Below are 20,448 nucleotides of genomic sequence, written 5' to 3'. Positions count from 1 at the left end.
CATAGACTTTTAAAAGAAGCCTATCTGCACATCCCTATAAGGGAGTCATGCAGGAAATATCTACGCTTCAGGGCAGGATCATTATCATCTCATTATCAGTTCTCTGCACTTCCCTTTGGCTTATCCATTGCTCCCAGTGTATTCACAAAATGCCTGGCTCCAGCCATTGCTTACTGCAGACAGAGAAATATTCAAATTTACCCATACTTGGATGACTGCCTGATTCAGGCAGACAGTCAGGAAAGCTGTTGCAGCACCTGACATTTGTAAAAAACCTTCTAACCTCCTTGGGGTACACCATTAACGAAAAGAAATCAAAACTAGTCCCCAGTCAAAAGATTGTATTCCTGGGAGCAAGCTTGGACACAGCATCCCAGATAGGCTTGTTTTTCTGGAGTGAGGAATGCTATCTGACAGGCTATTTTACTCAAATGGCCACCAGAACCCAGCTATCCACAAGGAAAATCTTGCAGGCCCTAGGATTCATGGTCTCATGCATCCTACTAATTCCATATGCCAGACTGCATATGAGGAAACTTCAGTGGTACTTAAAAAGTCTTTGGTGCCAACATTCTCAGGACCTGGAATTCCCATAATACCCTGTCTAAGGACAGAGTTTCTTTGGTGGGCAGCAGCATGCAACCACACAAGGGACTGCCCTTTACCCAATTCCATGCCACCCAGACCCTAATCACAGATGCATCAGACTATGCCTGGGGGGCACACATGGACGGCAAGTGCATTCAGGGCCACTGGAGCCCAAGTCAAATTCATCTGCACATCAACCAGAAAGAGGTGCTAGCTGTGCAGCATGCTCTGATAGCTTTCATATCCGTACTCCCACCAGGACACCTGGTAATAAAAACATACAACACCACAGTTATGTGGTACATCAACAAGCAGGGGGGAACCCACTCTCCAGGCTAGCCATGGCCCTGTGGAACATGGCCTTGGACATGCAGGTCCAACTGCAAGCTCAATTCCTGCCAGGCAAACAAAACTCACTGGCAGACAAATTAAGCAGAAATCTCCTAGACCAAAATGAGTGGCAACTAGAGCCCAGTACCTTCAACCTTCTGATTCAGAAATGGGAGACCTCAGAGGTGGATCTCTTTGCCTTCCCCTGCAATCACCAGCTCAGCAGATTCTGCACCAGGACACCTCACAGCAAGGCCTGGAAAGTGGAAGCCCTATCCCTCCAGTGGATAAATCTCTCAATCTATGCCTTCCCCCTCTGCCCCTCCTTTCGAGAGTATTGCTCAAGATAAGACAGGACAGACCAAGGACAATTCTGACTGCCCTGGACTGGCCATGCCAACACTGGTACCCACTCTTGCGAAGCCTGTCACCGGTGCCACCCTGGCACCTACACCAGAACCCAACCCTGGTCTCTCAGCAGGGGGAACAGATCTTGCATCCGCAACTGCAAACCTTAAATCTTGCAGCCTAGCTTATTCCTTGAATTGTCCCCCAGTAACCAGCCTAAGCAAGCAAGTGCTGGACGTCATCCTTGAAGCCAGAAGACCCAGTACAAGGAATTCCTATGCTGATAAGTGCAAAAGGTACTGCTCCTGGATTCATTCTGAAGGAGAGGACACAACTCTGCCCTCCCTGCCTCTAATCCTGGATTACTTAGCAGATCTACTCCACAGAGGCCTATCCTTCTCCTACATTAAGATCCATGCCTCTGACATTTTGGCTCATTACAACAATGAGCCCACCGCTCTTCTCTCACCCTCTTATCAAACAGTTCCTGAGAAGGCCACCAAGGAGAGCACCCACCACTGCTTGGGACCTTAACTTTGCACTGGAAAAGTTCACGTTCCCCCCCTTTGAGCCTGCAGTGTCAGCAGAGTTAAAATTCCTCTCTTGGAAAACAGCCTTGCTTCTGGCCATCACTTCAGCTAGAAGAGTGTCTGGGCTACAAGCACTTATGGCTGTGGAACCCTTCATTATTTTCCATGCTGACAGGGTTTCCATCAGGACTAACCCTTCCTTTATGCCTAACGTGGTGTCCAGTGTGGCTCTCAACCAATCTATCCATTTGCCTACCTTCTTCCCTAATCCTCAAAATAAAGGGGGAAGGATCCTGCACTCCTTAGATGTGCAAAAACAGCTCAGATTCTACCTTGATAGGACTAAGCCCTTCAGAAAATCTGATCGGTTACTAGTCAGCTTTGCAACAGGGGCAGAGGGCAAGGCCATTTCAAAGCAAACAGTTTCCAAATGTATAGCACATTGCATCCATTTCTGCTACAAGCACTATGGGAAACCAACCCCTCAGGGTGTCAGAACACATTCCACTAGGGCAACATCTACCTCTACAGCATTCTTCAGGGGAGTCCCTACCAGGGACATCCTGGAAGCTGCTACCTGGAGTTCTGTACACACCTTCACCAAGCATTACCACCTGCCCATCTTTTCCAAATCCAGGGCAGGTTTTGCAACAGCAGTCCTGCAAGGCATTCTAGCTAGCCCTAATTCTTCTTGACTGCCTCCACCCTTCTTCAGCTTTGGGAATCTACCCAAGTGTGATGACTGCAACAGTGAACACGAAAAACATAGTACAGTTGTGTACACTTACCATAAATGTAGATGTTCGAGTGTATTCACTGTTGCAGTCCTGGTTTCCCTCCCTCCAGCCCCCTGGTTTTCTTTTTGTCTCTAAATTCTTTATGCCTTTTACTACCCCCCCCCCTTTTTTCAGGGGTATTGGTATTTACTTTTTACTGGTGGTGTTTTCCCCCACCATAACTTAGATCCCTATTGGGGGGCTCCTGACATTTGGGGTAAGAAAAACTGATGTAATGGCATTGGCTGCCTGTTTTTATTACCCCTGATGACCTGACGTCAGTCCTGGAGCGACAGCATCCGATGCAGAAATACTAAGTCTCTGGTATTCAGGCAGACTGAGGGCTACCTCCAGGCAGATAACCCAAGTGTAACAACTGCAACAGTGAATACACTCAAACATCTACATTTATGGTAAGTGCACACAACTGTAATTTCTGCAGGACAATCCTGTACTGACCTACTGCCTTGGGTTGCTAGGAAATAAGTGTGTATACAGGCATGTCGAGAACTTTGTTGTCAAACCTGTTGGGTGCAAAACCTAGCAAGATTTCTGATTATTTTAATCCAAAGTCTCAATTCCCCTTTGTCCACAGCATAAACTTTAAACAATAAGGATCTTTGGTTTGAACAGTCTCTGGACAAGGGACTTTTATAGCCTAACTCCATTCACAGGAATGTGCGTATAAACAGGAATGTGCGTATAAACTCTTTCTGTTGTTTTGTCAGTACTAGGGAGTGTGTCTTTTGTGTGTTGTATGTTTTATTTTGCATTGTAACTTTGAGGGCAGACGTGCTAGTGTGATACATTGCAACAGAAGCTCTCGACATGCCTGTATACACACTTACTTCCTAGCAACCCAAGGCAGTAGGTCAGTACAGGATGTCCTGCAGAAAGTACAGTTGTGTGCACTTACCATAAATGTAGATGTTTGAGTGTATTCACTGTTGCAGTTGTCACACTTGGGTTATCTGGGCGACTGTCCGATCTAGCTAAACTGCAAGTATTTCTTCTTCTTGAACTGTTTTAAACTGTTTAAAGTTGTTTTTGCACCTGCACTTTTAAAGTTTGTCCTGTTTGTTGCATTTACCTGTTGAGGCTACACACTCAAGTGCACTAGCCTGTGTTACATATTTATTGCATTTTCCTGCTGTTTGTTGCAAAAATGAAAAAAACAAAAAAATTATCCTTGTTTCCCGTCTTTCCTGACCTAGAGTAGTCCAAATACAGGCTTTGCTGTATTCTGGACTTTTGGAAAGTTCCTGTGTTGCCCATTTCCTTTCTTGGATAAAGGGAGGCTTCTTTGTTCACCAGTGGCAGTGGGGAGCTTAGAGCAGCCTATCTATCCCTGGAGAAGTGTTCCCAGCATAAGAATCTGGTAGTCTATTGGCCGTTTTGGGCCAATTTCTAGCTCTTTCAAGTCCTCCTGTATAAAACCCGCTTTGGCGTAGCTTTGCGGGATTTTGCGCATAGCGCAGCATCAGGCAGCTCCGCTTAATTGGGTTTAAACCATTCTCAGCTCCACAAAGTCTGCTCTTCACTTTTTCCCTTAGAACATATCTAGTTCTCATAATAAACACCCTATTCCTACTCAAAAGCCTGGCACTTGCTCACTAAAGCAATTATATAAGTCCGCACTAAAAAATTAAAAGCACTACACCCTCACAAACTCCCCTTGAGTACCTTGTTCCCCATTGGCCCTTTTTTTCAATTATAAAGGAATTCCCAATACTATTCTAGCATGTCCAAAGGTCAGTTGTCAATCTCCTCTCCGGTCCAGCTAGTGAATCTGGGAATCTTGAGGCAATGTTACAACTGCCTCATGTACACAGACAACCCTCTCCTCCTCCCAACAAATTCCAACACATGTGAGAGATGCAACCATATAGCCAAACTGGAGGCTAAGCTCTCTCAACTCAGTATGGGTGTAACCAGTCAGGAGGAGAAGGAAACCACACTCACTACAATTCCAGTCTCACATAGACCTACCACGACCACAAACCAAACACATAAACACACAAAAACATACTCGGAGGCTCTAAGTAAAAATCTGCCTAAGCAGCAGAGACCTCCAAAGCAGACACCCAAGCAACCACTACCCCAAAACAAAACACGTGCAACACATAGTTCACAAAGCTAGTGTGCCGAACAGTCACAGCCCTTAAGGCTAAACAACACACCTGATACACTTGTAATAGGTGACTCTATTGTCAGGCACACTGACGTCCCGCTCACCAGGCTGAACAAGGAGAAGGTCACGGTGAGCTGCCTGTCGGGCGCTAGGATCCACCACATAACACAAGCACTCAGGTCACTCCAAGGCAAGTACAAATATGACTCAGTCATTGTCCATGCTGGTGTGAATGACCTGTGACGTACCTCCCTGGACTACATGAAAAGAGACATAGAGGAGCTCTCTGAGCATGTAGCCCAGGCCGGTATGACCCTGACCTTGAGTAGCATCTTACCCTCACCAAGAATGATGCCACAATATGAAGACGATGATAAATTTCAACAATTGGCTTAAGTATTGGTGTCATTCAAAGGGGATCCAATGCCTGTCAGCCTGAGATGACATGCTCGACAAGCCACGATGCTTCGCTAGGGATGGCTTGCACCTGTCACCCCTGGGCTTTCGGATATTGGCAAAGGCTCTTGCCACCCCCATAGTGCCTTTTTTAGGCAAGGCTCAAAAGACAAACCCACCACCATAGGTATCACAAGGGATAAGAAACTGAGTAATACTACTCAATGCCAGAAGTCTAAACCTCAAGATGCACACACTCGAAACTCTTCTTAGCATGGAGAACATCGATATCTGTGCAGTAACAGAACCCTGGTTCAAGGCTCCCGAGAGCACCCCAGCACTACCAGGTTATACCTCATACCATGCTTTTCGGCCCCAAAACTTGGACCAAACCACAAAAGGAGGGGGAGTACCAATATTCGTCAAAGATACCCACACCTCCAGGTTGGCGGCACAGCACGAAGCATCGGAGACTATCCATGTGCAGCTAACAGTGGGTAAAACTGCCTTCCAGTTTATAGCCTGCTACAGACCACCCTCCCAAACCCAGGAACCCTACTCGACCTTCCTGAGAACACTGGAAAATATGAAGGTCTCTCCAAACACCATTATATTGGGCGACTTCAACTACCCAAACATAGACTGTGAGCATTTCTCTATCTCCAACACCCTAGCCCAAAGGTTCCTAGAATTTATAAACTCAAATGCTATGGAACAACTTGTTACCACTCCCACAAGAGGGGAAAACATACTGGACCAGATCATCACCAACTTGGGGGCTGTATGCTCCAGACCAGAAGTATATCCCTCACTGGTAAGATCAGACCATAAACTAATCTCACTGGATATTCACATCCCGACCCCACCCCCTGCCCAGAAAACCACAGTGAAAAACTTCTCTAAACCAAATTTCACACTCCTCAAAACCGAGGTGGAATCATTCAAAGCCCCAGGGCCTGTGGAAAATACGGCCCAGACTGCAGAACCCTTTATAAACGCATTCTATGAAAACATTCAGGAATGCATGGATCATGCAATCCCAAATAAAACCAAGACCCAATCCTCCAAAGGCAGGCATCCTGTCTGGTGGACCCCAGCCATAAACAAACTGTACAATAGAAGGAAAAAGCTACTACATGATAGAGCAAAATCCCAAAAAGGGAAGGCATCTCTGATCAGTATTAGCAAAAAACTACGGGCACTCATAAAATCGTCTAAGGCCAGCTTCGAGAGAAACATTGCACAGAACACTAAGGATAATCACAAGGCTTTCTTTAGTTATGTTAGGAACCTGGGTGGGAATTCCCAGATATGCTCAGAATTAGTCCAAAATGACAAAAAATACACTGAACCCACAGACATTGCCAACATCCTAGCTGACAGGTTCAGCAAACTCCCCACCAAAAGGGCAAATATCTAACCCAGCAGAGTGCTGCCCTCCTGACATCTCAGATGCACAGGTAAGAGCACCCCTCTTCAAAGCAAAAACACAGCATCAATGGCACCAGACGGTGTCCCGGGCTGCGTCCTACATGAACTCCAAGAAGAGCTAAACCCAAACATAAAACTACTGTTCAATCTCAGCCTTACTACAGGAGATGTACCCAAAGAGTGGTGTACAGCAACAGTGGTCCCTCTCCACAAAGGTGGTGCCTCAACGGATCCTGGAAACTATCACCCCATAAGCCTGACTAGCTTGGTCTGCAAAGCTATGGAAAGGATCATCATGGACCTCATAAATAAAGATATTGGGGACCTGCAGACACTGGATCCTACCCAGTTTGGCTTTGTTAAGGGCAGATCCTGCCTCTTAAACCTGGTTGATTTCTTTGAAACAGTCACCAAGGCCATTGACGAGGGGAAGGTGGTCCACACAGCCTACCTGGACCTCGCAAAAGCCTTCGATACAGTACCTCACTCGGGCATTATAGATAAGCTCACCAGCTTAAATATAAACCCCTATGTCACTAGATGGGTTGCAAACTGGCTCAAGGACAGAACCCACATGGTTAGAATTGCTGGAGCCATGTCAGACTCCAAATAAGTTACAAGTGGTGTCCCACAAGGCTCAGTCCTGGGACCTATCTTGTTCGGTATATATTTCTCGGAGGTACAGGCCAACACGGAAGGACTGTGGCTGACCAAGTTTGCGGATGACTGCAAACTAGGTGCCATATTCGACTCTCCAGCCGACACAAGCATCCTACAAAAGGGCCTCATAGAAACAGACAACTGGTGCCAGAGCCATGGCCTCAAGCTAAACGCCAAAAAGTGTATAGTCATCCCCTTCGGCAAAAACAAAGTGCCCACAAATTACCACATAGGTGGTAATCCATTAAGTACGGAAGAAGTAATTAGGGACTTGGGGACCCAAGTTGATAGCAATCTCTCATTTGAAAACCACGTGGCCAAAGTGGTTAGAAAAACATTTTATATAGCCCACCTAATCATGAAGGGATTCACATCTAGATCAGGGGAGGTCATCGTGCCTCTTTACTCATCCCTCATCAGGCCCATAATTGAATATAATGCCCCTTTTGGGATGTACCTTACCAGACACCTGCAGCAACTGGAAAGACCCCAAAAGTACCTCACCAAGAGGATCAAAGGGCTCAAACAGATGCCATATGCTGCCCGGTTAAAGAAACTCCAGCTCTACTCAGTGGCATACCACCTGCTCAGAGGCGCTCTGTGCCTGACATATAAAGCCATGTCCAACCCGGAATTAATGGACATGCTGCACCTCAGAAAATCCAAATCCCATCGAGCTACGCGCTCGAGAGACTTGAACCTCAGCACTGAAATATATAGGACATGCTGGAGGGACAGATTCATAACCCAGAGGCTCTCTTCACTCTGGAATAAAATCCCAGTCCAGGTTAGGCAGAATCCCTCATTGACTCTCTTCAAGAGGAATCTTGATGAGTGGATGGGAGATCATAGGTTTACCCCGGGTATCACTTCTGTGTCACTGTTAGACAGAGGCACAGTATACTAACCTCGAAAAAGGGCATAGCAAAATTAATTTAAAATGGGTGTCGAAAGCCAAACACACTCTGGCTAGGCTTATAAATGCCCTAGGGCAGATAGCATAGTATGAACCTAAGATAATGTAGTGTTGCCAAACTTAAAAGTAAGCATCTGTCACACACAGGCGCACACACACACACGTGCACGCTCACACATGCATGCACACATTCACATACTTTTGCAGTAAAGCTATGAGCTCTGTAATGCTTTCAAGATGGAACTTGCTACCATCTGTCATCAAGAATGTATCAGTACTCTCTGTTCAAGGCCACCCTGTTGGCATACTAAATAGCAAACTGCTGTAATTGTGCAGTGACTTAATATTCTTGCTTTATCCCAGACTTTTTCCTTGCATTTTAACTCTCCTTGTCCACTTCTCTGATGCTGTCATTTACCTAAATTCCAAGCTGCTGCTAGCATCTTGACCTACTGATGTCCTAAGATGTCTGCTTTCACACAGTTCTTTCACCCACCTTTTTTGTCCTTTTATAACTAACCATCTTATCTTTGTTGTATTGCTTTGCAGGCTGAGCTTATGTTGGGTGTGAACTGATAGATACTCAGGCTAAACATGCTGACTTAGTCTGGCACGTGACGTAACATGTTAAAACAGGAGGTGCTTGTACCCTAAAACATTAGATGTTTAGAGAAAAGGTAGCAGAATTAAAGGTAGCAGGGAGGATATTCAAATTATAGACCCACTGAATTTGGCTCCTATCAAAGGTCAGCTGATGTAGTTTGTTGAACATGTACAAAACATATACTTAAGCTGTCCAGTGTTAATAAAGCAAATGAAAACCACCAGCTTAAAACAGCTTACATTTACAAGGCCAGGGATCCTAAGTGAGATATTGTCCAGTATAATAATAATGACAGGCATTGCTTTTAATGTCAAAATATGTTATGGACAACAAAGCGCTAATCAAGGGATCCAGTAACGGTCTCATGTATTTTGCTGATTCATTAAGTAAACAGGACTTCCTCTGATAACCCTGGCTGATCAGTTCTTTGTGCAGTTAAATTTCTGCCTCTTCAGTTTTATAGCTATCAAGTATCACAACTTAAGGGGCATGTCACTCATTTAAACTCTCAAAAGTAGGTTTACCTTGAGGAAAGAACATTCTTCTGCATTGCTTTTGTGGCATTTTAAAGCATGATTTCATAGAGGTGTATTATGTGGTGTAATCCGCAGACATTGTATTACAAACATGACAGAATTATGTGAACTAACTTATTTTGTCCCTTTGTCACACATTTTAACACATTCTACAAAAGAAATGCAGAGTACTTTTTGCTATGTTCTGTACTGCAGTATGTACTGTACTCCCCAGAGTATATCCTGATATTGCAGACTGAAGTTTTACTGAATTTCGTCTTGTGCTGCTTTTCAGTGCATGTAAGATGGGAGAATAGAACACTTCAGAACCTCTTTTGTAACTTGATTATATTGAACAGTAATTGTTATTCCTTCTCCCTCCAGGAATATATTTGGTGGTCTAGGCCAGCTGACAGATGGAGTTCTTGGACTCGATGATTTTTCTCAGGGTCGTTTGTCGTGGTTGTGGCCAGGTTATGATTATGTGGGCTGGCAGAATGGGAGCTTCAATTCTGGCTATGTGGAGATGGAATTTCAGTTTGACCAACAGAGAAACTTCACACACATGAAGGTATGTATCCCTTGTGAAATTAATTCGAGTGATAGTTTAAGGGCTTGGCGGTAATGGCTTTTGACAGAGATAGCGTCATAGGAATTAGATGATTCATTTGCTAAATAATTACAGGAGTTATGTAAAGTGCTGTTTGTTAAATCACCTCTCCTAGGTCCTCCAGGAGAAAGTATATGAAGACACATTGAAACAGAAGTCCCTTTACTGAAAACTGTACAGGTGTAGCTGTTATATGAGTGCAGTGCAGGGAATTATGGGTATTAATATAAATGCTTTTTTTACAGATTCATAGGTAATTACTAGACATGCAGTCCAGGAGGCCATTGAGGACCCTATCCAATTGCCCAAAGCATTGTCTGGTTAAGTGGCTTGCTCAAGGTGGCACAATAGGCTAATGGAGGCCGAGAGAATCAAACCTGTACCAAAGGACGCATCTCATTAACAGCTCATAATCTTAATCCTCTGAGCTAACTACCAGACAAAAGGCATACTTTTAACTTATTATTAATATTAATATTATTATTATTATTATTTGTGTTTATTGATCAGGTTAGTCCCACTAGGCTAGTAGCCTCTTGTCAGGGAACACCGAAGGAGCTATTTTTATTTACTGAGGGAAATTTGGCCAGACTATCAGAAATATGAACTACTGTTTTTGATAAGTGCGATTTTTTACATTCATTTGAACTACCAGCTCAAGCAGATGAAGCATGAGTTTAATATCTAATATGAAGGACAGCACAGTCACAAGTGCAGCACCCCTAATGCTGCACTGCAGTGTTGGAAATGGAAAAGTAAGCCAATCACCACTGGTGGGAGTAAAACTCATAGCCTTTTGAGCTTCCATCACAAAAGGCAAGTGTGCTACCTGCTGAGCCACTGATATGCACATTTAAGGTGAGCAAACAGCATCCAGCTGTAAGGCATTTTAAAAGCAACAGCACTCTATTTGAAAAAGCAGTAGAACTGGGAGATATTATCTCTTGTACATTAGGTTGGTGTTTGTTCATTGTAAGCATGAGTTAGGTGTTGTCTTCTTTTTCAAAAGTATTACAGGTGAAATGCTGTTCTTTTTAAAAACAAAGTGGACACAGAATGTAAAGACTAGATTTGTGGAGCCATAACAGAAATGTAGGTGGCCATTCTGTGAAGCCCATTGCCATGAGTGGACATCTGCTTAAAACATGGAAGGATGTCATGTAAAGGAGATGTGTAACAGTGGTTAGGTCTGTTTTAAGTCATTGGGGTTAAAAGATTTATAAAAGTGGACATGAAAGGAAATACTTTAGTCAAGAATAATAATATCCAGCAGTTCATGCGAGACTTGGCATTTAACACTGGACATGGCTTTATTGGAAGTCCTCAAGTACTGTATGTTGGAGACTGTTTGCACAGTACCATGTACAGTGCTGTCTAATGTGATAGTGAGTAATTCCCATTGTACTTGTTTTATTTATGCATTACTGCAACTGAGTCTTGTATGCTGCTGTAGTTATATTTGGGTTGCTTCTGATAGTAAACTTAACTGTTTAAAACTGCCAAAAGCTCAAGAAGACCTCTTAAAAGAAGAAAACCTCTCCTGAATTCCCGGCATGGGGGACTTTAGCTTATAACCCCCTTTGTTAAATAACTGGCCCTACAAGGTCAATGCCCTTTGGTGTAAAATTGATAAACCTTTTCAATCTTTTGAAAAAAATTGTCGAGTGTGACCACATTTTGTATACCATAGTCATTCTGATAGATTTGTACTGTAAAATATCAGTGTTCCTTCATTGACAGAGAACTGATCAGCTTCAGCACCATTGTGAAAACAGTTATAAATTCCTCAGCTGTACCTCTCTGAAACTGCAGTTTTGATGGATAAAAAAGTCGTGAAAAAGGGTCGCATGAAAATGTTTTCATCTTTTTCAGTGACACTCATCACAGGTTGTTATAGGAACATTTAAAATACAGTTGAGACATTAGCTGCTAAACTTGATTAAAGGGCTGGCAAAGCTTAGTCATTCCCTGTAGATAATCGAGCTGAAATTCTGTTCACCAGTGTTCATTCTCATTGTCATCCTGACAGATTGTCAAAGAATAAAACCTGGTGTGTGAGGCTAATGCCCGTCACATGTTGTGGCTATACCACTGGCATTAAACACAAGCTACATATGTGTATGTGTGGTGCTTCTGAGAACCATGTTTCATTCTCACAGATTCAAAAGTAAGGTTCAGATCATGATCAGTCTTGTTAGTTATGACCAAAGAATATCCTGCTAGTAACTATCTTTCTTCTAGCGAGAAATATTCATTTTCACTTAAGTTTAGGGTAGAGTATTGTTATAGAACAACTTCACTCTTTAGTTATGAAGTGTGGTTGTAGTTGTCAAACTGCTCCTAAAGTGTTTTTCTTATTTTTCTTGCAACTTTGAATACTGCATAAAGTTGTGAGCAAAAGCTAGATGGTACAGTGAAACCTAAGGGAAATAAAGGAGACATTTGACTTAAGATACTGAAAAAGATTAAGGTATGATTTAAAATGTTTAACTTTTAATAAATCATACACCTTTGAAGATTTCTGTAACAATAAAAGTGAAGGCTGTCAAACAAGGTAACCGAACCATTACCAGTGATGGTTGTCCTTCAAGGATGCATCTGCAGTCCTTACATATGGGTTGTCCTGCCTCAGGCAGCCCTTCGGTCGGCCGGATTCCAAAGTCTGGGTCCGGCGTCGGCTGAAGTCGCCCTTTCCCCGACGTCAGAGTGCCTGGGGTATAAAAGAGTCAGCCGACGCCATCTTCTCCAGTCTTTCTTGCCCGCGTGGTGCCCGAAGCAGAAGCAGTTCGCAAGTGCCGGTCGGCCAGCTCCTGTAAATTCAGCTACTGAAGACTTCAAAAAGCTAAGTACCCCGTTGGGGACTCTTTCTTGCCTCAGCCGATGTCAGATCAAACGCTTAAAGTTAATAATTGCTTGACTTGTGGGAAACAAATACCTCATAAGGATTTCCATTCCTACTGCCTCCCTTGCCTAGGCCCAGACCACGACGTCTCGGCCTGTACTGCCTGTGCCTCCTTTAATCGACGCACTCTTAGGCATCGGTCGGAGTTTGCAGAGGAATTTTTTGGGGCTAGTTTCTCTTATAAAATGCCGTCGGAGACTCCGACTTCTCATTTAACCAAAAAACAGAAGGACCGACACACGCGGACCGTGGTTTCGGCTGAAACCACGCCTAGGCCTACCGCGAGTGTCTCGGTCTCGGCTGAAACAGAGTCCTTGGTACTTCCGACCGTGGAAACGGTACAACCGACAGCCTCGGCCCCGGAGGCTTCTTCTGAGTTGGTTATGGATTTACCCTCGGAAACCGGTGTTCAGGAAACTACTGACACCATTCCCTTAGACAAGACTACCCCAGCACGTGGAGCAGCCGGGCCCCCTGCATCCATGTCCATTAAAGCATTCTCTAGGGCTAAAGCTGCTAAGCAACAAAAAACTCTGCCTCCCAAGACTATTTCTCAGGGATCCACTACAGGTTCACAGATTCTAAGTTTGGCTGAGGACCTTATTTCCTTAATCAGGGGATCCCAACCTCATCCGGACAGGGGCTCTCAACCCCCTCTAGACAAAAGGCCCAGGGTTGAGTCCGCTGATCCTCAGTACTCTGATGAGGCCTCTGATGGCTTTGCTCTATCAGATTACCAGGAGGAGGCCTTCACGGCCTACGAGGATTCTGATGCAGAGGAATCCATTCCCTCTGCCTCCCCTCCTGAAGAGCTGTCCTTTGGGGAGGCCCTTCACTCCATGAGAGAGCATTTCCAATGGCAGGGCCAGGAATTCTCCGATTCCAGGAAGAGATTAAGGACTTTTCTTCATTTACCTCAGCGTAGACCTTTGGCTATTCCTCCTGTTTTAAGTGTCATTGATGATGTGTAGTCTGAGTCTAGCACTACCCCTGACACCCTTCCTCCGGCTCCTGTTAAACCCGATAGGTACTACAGGATCCCAGACTCGCATCATTTCCTTTACAAGGCCCACTCTGCTGACCCAGAAACTATTTCCCAGGGTCTTAAAGGGGTTGCAGCTGCCACTACTAAAAATCCACTCCCCTCTGAAAGGGAGTCCAGGGCTTTAGAGAGATGGGGTAAAAAAGTGTATACTTCTTCCACTCTGTCTATGAGGGCTTTAAATTGTCAATTTCATATGATACAGTACCAATAGTATTTGTTGGATGAATTGCAGAAAAAGCTGTCTTCTCCTGAACCCCTAGACCGTAAGTCACTTCAGGATCTGGTACATAATTCACAACAGGTTAGCAACCATTTCTTGCAGTGTGGTTATGATGCATTGGAAGCTTCATGTAGGTCAGCAATGACAGGTGCAGTCATACGTAGACATGCTTGGCTGAAGGAACAATCTCTGCCAGATCACGTTAAGGCTAAGCTTTTGGATGCTCCACTGGAAAAGCAAAAGTTATTTGGCTCCACTGCTCAGGAGGTCTTAAAGAAATTTGAGGAAAAGGCTAAATCTGTACAAACAGTCAAAGATTTCCTCCAGGTACAACCACCAAGATTCAGCAGAAATTGGCCTTCTAAGAATTGGTCCTTTCCAGAAGACAGATATCAAAGAGGCAAGAAGAGGCGTGCCAGAGGTAGAGGGCAAGCTAGAGGCTCCTACAGAAGACGTCAATGGCAGCCTCCTAACCAGAGAGGTAGTGCAGGACCAACAACTGCTGCACAAGGACAGACTCAATGACTTCACCTTGATCCCGCCAACCAGGGCTCAATTAGAAGCACCTTTGGGCCGAAAATTGTCTTTATTCTCAAGAAATTGGCATTACTAAAAAGAAAAGGAATGCCAAACCTGCCACCAAGTCAAAGGGCAGAGGCTTTAAAACAAATTGCCAACCTATTGCAAATGAAAGCTATAGAAAAGGTTCCTCTCGCAGAACAAGGCCAAGGATTTTATTCCAGACTATTCCTTGTCCCAAGAAAAGAAAAACAATGGAGGCCTATTCTCGATTTGTCTGCACTCAATACTTATCTCATTGTGCCAAAATTCAAAATGCTGACCCTACAGCAACTCCTTCCCATGTTGGGCAAGGGTCTTGGCTGGTAACTCTAGACCTCAAGGAGGCATACCTGCATGTCCCTATCAGACAAAGTTGCAGAAGACACCTCAGATTTCTTGCAGGTTCAGAACATTATCAATTCTCAGCATTGCCCTTTGGCTTATCTACTGCACCCAGAGTATTCACGAAATGCCTGGCATCAGTAATTGCACACTGCAGACTTCAGGGGATTCAAATATACCTGTATCTGGACGACTGCCTTATACAAGCGGACAGCCAACAAACTTTGGAAAAACATTTGAATTATGCCATCCGCCTACTGCAGGCCTTGGGATACACAGTCAGCATTCACAAGTCAAGACTTGTGCCATCCCAAAGAATAACTTTTCTGGGTGCGGAACTAGATACAACCACCCAAATGGCTTTTCTCACAGAAGAAAAACAAAGACAACTACCAGATTACTTCAAAAATCTGACAAAACAAACTCAGATGACTGCAAGGAAAATCCTGCAGGCCCTGGGTTACATGGCATCGTGCATTCTTCTGATTCCACAAGCAAGGCTGCATATGAGAAAAACTACAATGGTACCTAAGGAGTTTATGGTCTCAGCACAATCACAGCCTAGAAACTTTGATACCACTCATTCCATGCCTTCAAAAGGAATTCCTGTGGTGGGCACAAGCAAGCCAGTCAAACAGGGTCTGCCTTTCAGCAAACCAGTAACCAGCCAAACCATTACCTCGGACGCTTCAGACCATGGATGGGGAGCACATATGGAGGACAGATGCATCCAAGGACTATGGTCTCAGAAAGAATTGCGCATGCACATAAACCAAAAGGAAATGCTGGCAGTGATTCATGCAATCGAGGCCTTCAAGCACTTTCTACATCAAGGCCACCTGCTAATAAGGACAGACAATACCACAGTTATGTGGTACATAAACAAGCAAGGAGGTACCCATTCCTACCCTCTTTGCAGACTAGCAATGAATCTTTGGGAACTTTCCCTAAAACTCAATATAGAGTTGCAATCCCAGTTTGTGCCAGGAAAAGACAATATACTGACGGACAGCCTAAGCAGAAATACCATGGATCCACACGAATGGATGCTACACCCAGACATCTTTCTTCAGATAACACAATCTTGGGGGAGGCCGGACATGGATCTTTTTGCCTCCCACCACAATCATCAGCTGAAGAAATTCTGCTCAAGGACATACCACCCACAAGCATGGAAAGTGGACACCCTCTCTTTCAGCTGGAATACTCTAACAGTGTATGCATTTCCACCTCTTCCACTAATGACCATAGTCTTACTGAAAATCAGGACAGAGCAGCCAAAAGTGATTCTAATAGCCCTGGACTGGCCAAGACAGCACTGGTACCCACTGTTACGGAGCCTGTCACACACGAAACCGTGGCCTCTACCACAATGGTCACTCCTTCTGACACAGCACAATTACAAAACTCTGCACTCCAGCCTGAAAACCCTGCAGCTGACAGCCTGGAGAATACCTTGACTCCTCACCAGGAAAAGCTATCCAAGAGAGTGAAGGATATCATCATGGAAGCTCGCAGACCTTCCACGAGAAAGGCATATTCAGCAAAATGGAAAAGATTCCACACTTGGAGCACCGCAAAGGGCCTAGATGCCACAGTGATGAGTATGGCACATATCCTGGAATACTTGGCAGAAATGCTCCACAATGGCCTTTCTTACTCTTCCATAAAAATTCATGCTTCAGCAATTTCAGCAGAATACAATACTGATCCACCTGTCTTCTCTCATCCTCTCCTAAGGCAGTTTCTAAGAGGAATTAAAACATCAATCCTCCAAGAAAACCACCAGTGCCTACATGGGACCTTAACTTCATGTTGGAAAAGTTGACTCTACCTCCCTTTGAACCAGCAGCATCTTCAGAGTTACAGTTCCTGTCTTGGAAGACTGCCTTTCTTCTGGCCATAACCTCAGCAAGAAGAGTATCTGAATTGCAGGCACTCATGGCAGTACAACCATTTCTTATTTTTCATCAGGACAGAGTCTTCTAGAGAACCAATCCTTCATTCATGCCAAAGGTGGTATCCAGGGTCTCATTGAACCAAGCTATTCACCTGCCTACCTTCTTTCCAAATCCGCAAAACAAGAGAGAAACTTCTGCATACCCTGGACATTCACAGACAGTTGCGCTACTACTTGGACAGAACTAAGACTTTCAGAAAAACTGACCAGCTGTTGGTAGCATATGCTGCAGGCATTCAAGGCAAAGCAATTTCCAAACAGACAATTTCAAAATGGATAGGAAATTGCATTCGATTCTGCTACTCTTATCATGGAAAAACTGTGCCAGCTAACATCAGGCCTCATTCCACCAGAGCCACAGCCACCTCCACAGCCTTTTTAAGAGGGGTGGCTACCAAGGACATTTTAGAAGCTGCTACATGGAGCTCCGTGCATACATTTTCCAAGCATTACAATTTATCCTTATACTCCAGACCCAGAGCAGGCTTCGCTACGGCAGTCCTGCAGGGCATTTTAGCTACACCATCATTTTCTTAGATCCTACCACCCCCAGCTTGGCTATGGTATTCTACCCATATGTAAGGACTGCAGATGCATCCTTGAAGGACATAGTACAGTTTTGTACCTACCATAAATGTAGATGTCTGATAGGTATGCATCTGCAGTCAGGTTTTCCCTCCCTCCTTCCCCTCTGTGGTATTTCTTGGGTGCTTATCCCTCTTATAGCTAGCTGGGGTTATCTCTTATGGTGTATTTGTTTTATATTACTGTGCATGTTTGGAATATTTTGCATTTCTCCAAATTTAGCCTTCCTTAGAGGTCACCTGGCATCTGGGGCAAGAAAAACTGAGGAAGATGGCGTCGGCTGACTCTTTTATACCCCAGGTGCTCTGACGTCAGGGAAAGGGCGACTTCAGCCTACGCCGGATCCAGACTTTGGAATCCGGCCAACCGAAGGGCTGCCTGAGGCAGGACAACACATATGTAAGGACTGCAGATGCATACCTATCGGACATCTACATTTATGGTAGGTACAAAACTGCACTTTGTGAGGGAGGGTAAAGAAAAGTCCCCTTCATGGATGCTTGTTCTAGATGAACCATGTTTAGAAAAAGACACAGTGATTTGGAGTGGTTTCTGCAATGGAAACTTAAAAAAATCCATGATTGCTACAAATGATTCCCTGGAAAAGGAGAGCTAATGTTGTTTCATCAGACTTGTGATCTCTGCAAAATGCTAACTAAATGATAGCGCTTGGCTGTCAAAGTCCAGTGCTCATGATTGCATGAACTAAAGCATATTCTCCATTATCAGATTACTGTCTCTTTGCTGAAGAGTACCTTAGACAGGTGTCAGAAATGACCTCGGGCTGGTGGAAGTACTGGAACCTACAGGTGATGCAATTGACACCAGACCATCTGAGATTCTCTCAAACAGCTGCATCACAACACTTTCACGGGGCCTCTTTTCTTTCACCTAGACCTTCTGCTACCTCATCAAAGAGGAAAATGTCACCTTTTTGTAGTCTTTTGCAGAGTATGAATTTTTTTTGGTTCAAAGAAACTTTATTGATTTTTTTTAGTAACGTATTAAATTATGATAGTGATATAATAAGTGATTTAATATTAAGTAAAAAAAAAATCCAAACTGTAAACAATATATACAGTGGCCTGAATACAGTAAAGAATATTATTAAAGTTCCAAAAGAAAATAATAAAATAATTTTCTGTTTTCCTTCTTTCTTTTTCACTCCTTTTCTTTCTTTCTTCCTCTTACTTCATTAAAGATCAGAGAAAAAGATTCTGTTGATGTAAGTTGATATATTTGTATTTATTTAAGATTTATTTACCGGAAGTATCCGGGTGAGTCAGAAAGGCCCGTTTTCAGTGGAGGCCCAGGGAGAAGAGCTCCAAGTTACATTTACAGAATCAATATGCATAGAACAAAAATCATAAAACAATAAGTTATAATATACATATAGAACTGATATGGAGTAAAAGACATAAACAGTTAACAATACATGTTAATATGAGATGAACACAAGAACAGTGGTAAAAAATAACATAGGATTATAGGTCACAAATTATACATCATAATAGTTGGCCTTTGACCGCAGCCTTTAAAAAAGATATTGATGTATTTCTTGCCCAGGGTGTGGTGATTATTGATGAATGGTTTGGGATGTAACGTTTGATGTTCTTCATGTTTCACTGTTGCAATCATCACACTTCGGTTATCCTGCCAGGGGTAGCCCTCAGCCGGCCCAAATACCAGAGACTTAGTATTTCTGCATCAGTTGCTGTCGCATCAGGACTGACGTCAGGTCGTCAGAGGTAGAAAAACAGGCATCTGACCCCATTACATCAGTCTTTCTTGCCAAGGAGCCTGAAGCAGAAGCAGTTTGCACGAGTGCCAGTCGGCCGCTACCTGAGTTTTTGTTTGCGAAATTGAATCATCCTGAAGTCTTTTAAAGCTAAGTACCCCGTTGGGGATAATTTTTCTTGCTCTGACCGATGTCAGAAAAAGTTAACAATTGTCTCGCCTGTGGAAAGCAAATACCACACTGAGATTTCCATTCTTACTGGGTCACCTGTTTAGGCCCAGACCATAATGTACCTCGCTGTTGGTTTTGTGCTTTGTTCAATGCCCCTACTACATGAAGCCCTTATTGTAGCTAAATGCTTTCATTCTCGATCTCCGTATTCTGAAATGACTTTGGTAAGGCATCCAACTACCGATCTTCTGAAAAAACGTAAGGATAAAGACAGAGACAGACCGCACAGGTCCAAAACTGCTGATGACACTTCCGTTAAGCTCATTGCCAGTTCGTCGGTACTCAGTGAAGCACTTTTCCAGCCCCTGCTGCCCGCTTCAGTGGATTCGCAGGCCTCTACCGAGACCCGTTCAGAGTCCGGTATGGACCGAGACTCTTCTTTGACTACAGAACCTGCCGATGTCTCTACCTTGGGTGGGTCCAGAGCTGCTGTGCAGGTACTGGCTACCGATATTCGACACAAACCGATGACTTCTTTCGCGTCTTCAGTTATTTCTAAAACTACCGAGTTTCTAAGGCCAAGAATACGAGCTACGCCTAAAAGAACGATGAGCCATACTCAAGCTCCTGCTTCCTTGCCACAGTCTCAAATGCTTAAAATGGCAGAAGACCTGATCATGCTGATAAGGGGAAGCCAGCATTCCCCTGCTAAAAGAAAGAGACATCCCCAGCAGCTTTATCTAACCAAGAGTCTGACTCTGAGGTTTCTGAATATGAAGACATGCCCTTATCTGCCTATGAGGATTCAGGTGCAGAGGAATCCATTCCTTCAGCATCCCCTCCAGAGGATTTTTCTTTTGGTGAAACCCTACATTCATTGAGAGAGCATTTCCACTGGAAATGCCAGGATTATCCTCAGTCCAAAAAGAGGCTCAGGGAATTTTTAGACTTACCACAGCACAGACCTTTAGCTTTCCCTCCTGTTCTGGATGTTGTGAATGATGTCTTTATGGAATCCAGTCTAACTCCTGATACTTTACCCCCTGCTCCAAGGAAACCTGACAGGTACTATAGAGTCCCTGACTCTCA

General features: G+C 44.1%; 1 protein-coding gene across 4 annotated transcripts in view; it reads left to right on the top strand.

The window, feature by feature from the left end:
* LOC122790442 (discoidin domain-containing receptor 2-like) overlaps nt 1-20,448 on the top strand; it is a 1,000,047-nt gene that overhangs the window by 651,929 nt on the left and 327,670 nt on the right. For all 4 annotated transcript variants that reach the window (XM_044057975.1, XM_044057974.1, XM_044057973.1 and 1 more), the window contains exon 8: nt 9,610-9,796. In XM_044057975.1, coding sequence (XP_043913910.1) covers nt 9,610-9,796 — 187 coding nt within the window. The remainder of the gene's footprint in view (nt 1-9,609; nt 9,797-20,448) is intronic.

The sequence above is a fragment of the Protopterus annectens genome, chromosome 16.part0, assembly GCF_019279795.1.
Source record: "Protopterus annectens isolate FY-2018-M chromosome 16.part0, PAN1.0, whole genome shotgun sequence".
In the NCBI taxonomy this organism is placed as follows: domain Eukaryota; kingdom Metazoa; phylum Chordata; order Ceratodontiformes; family Protopteridae; genus Protopterus; species Protopterus annectens.
The sequence above is the reverse complement of the archived record's forward strand: the minus strand, read 5'-3'. Positions and strand labels throughout refer to the sequence as shown.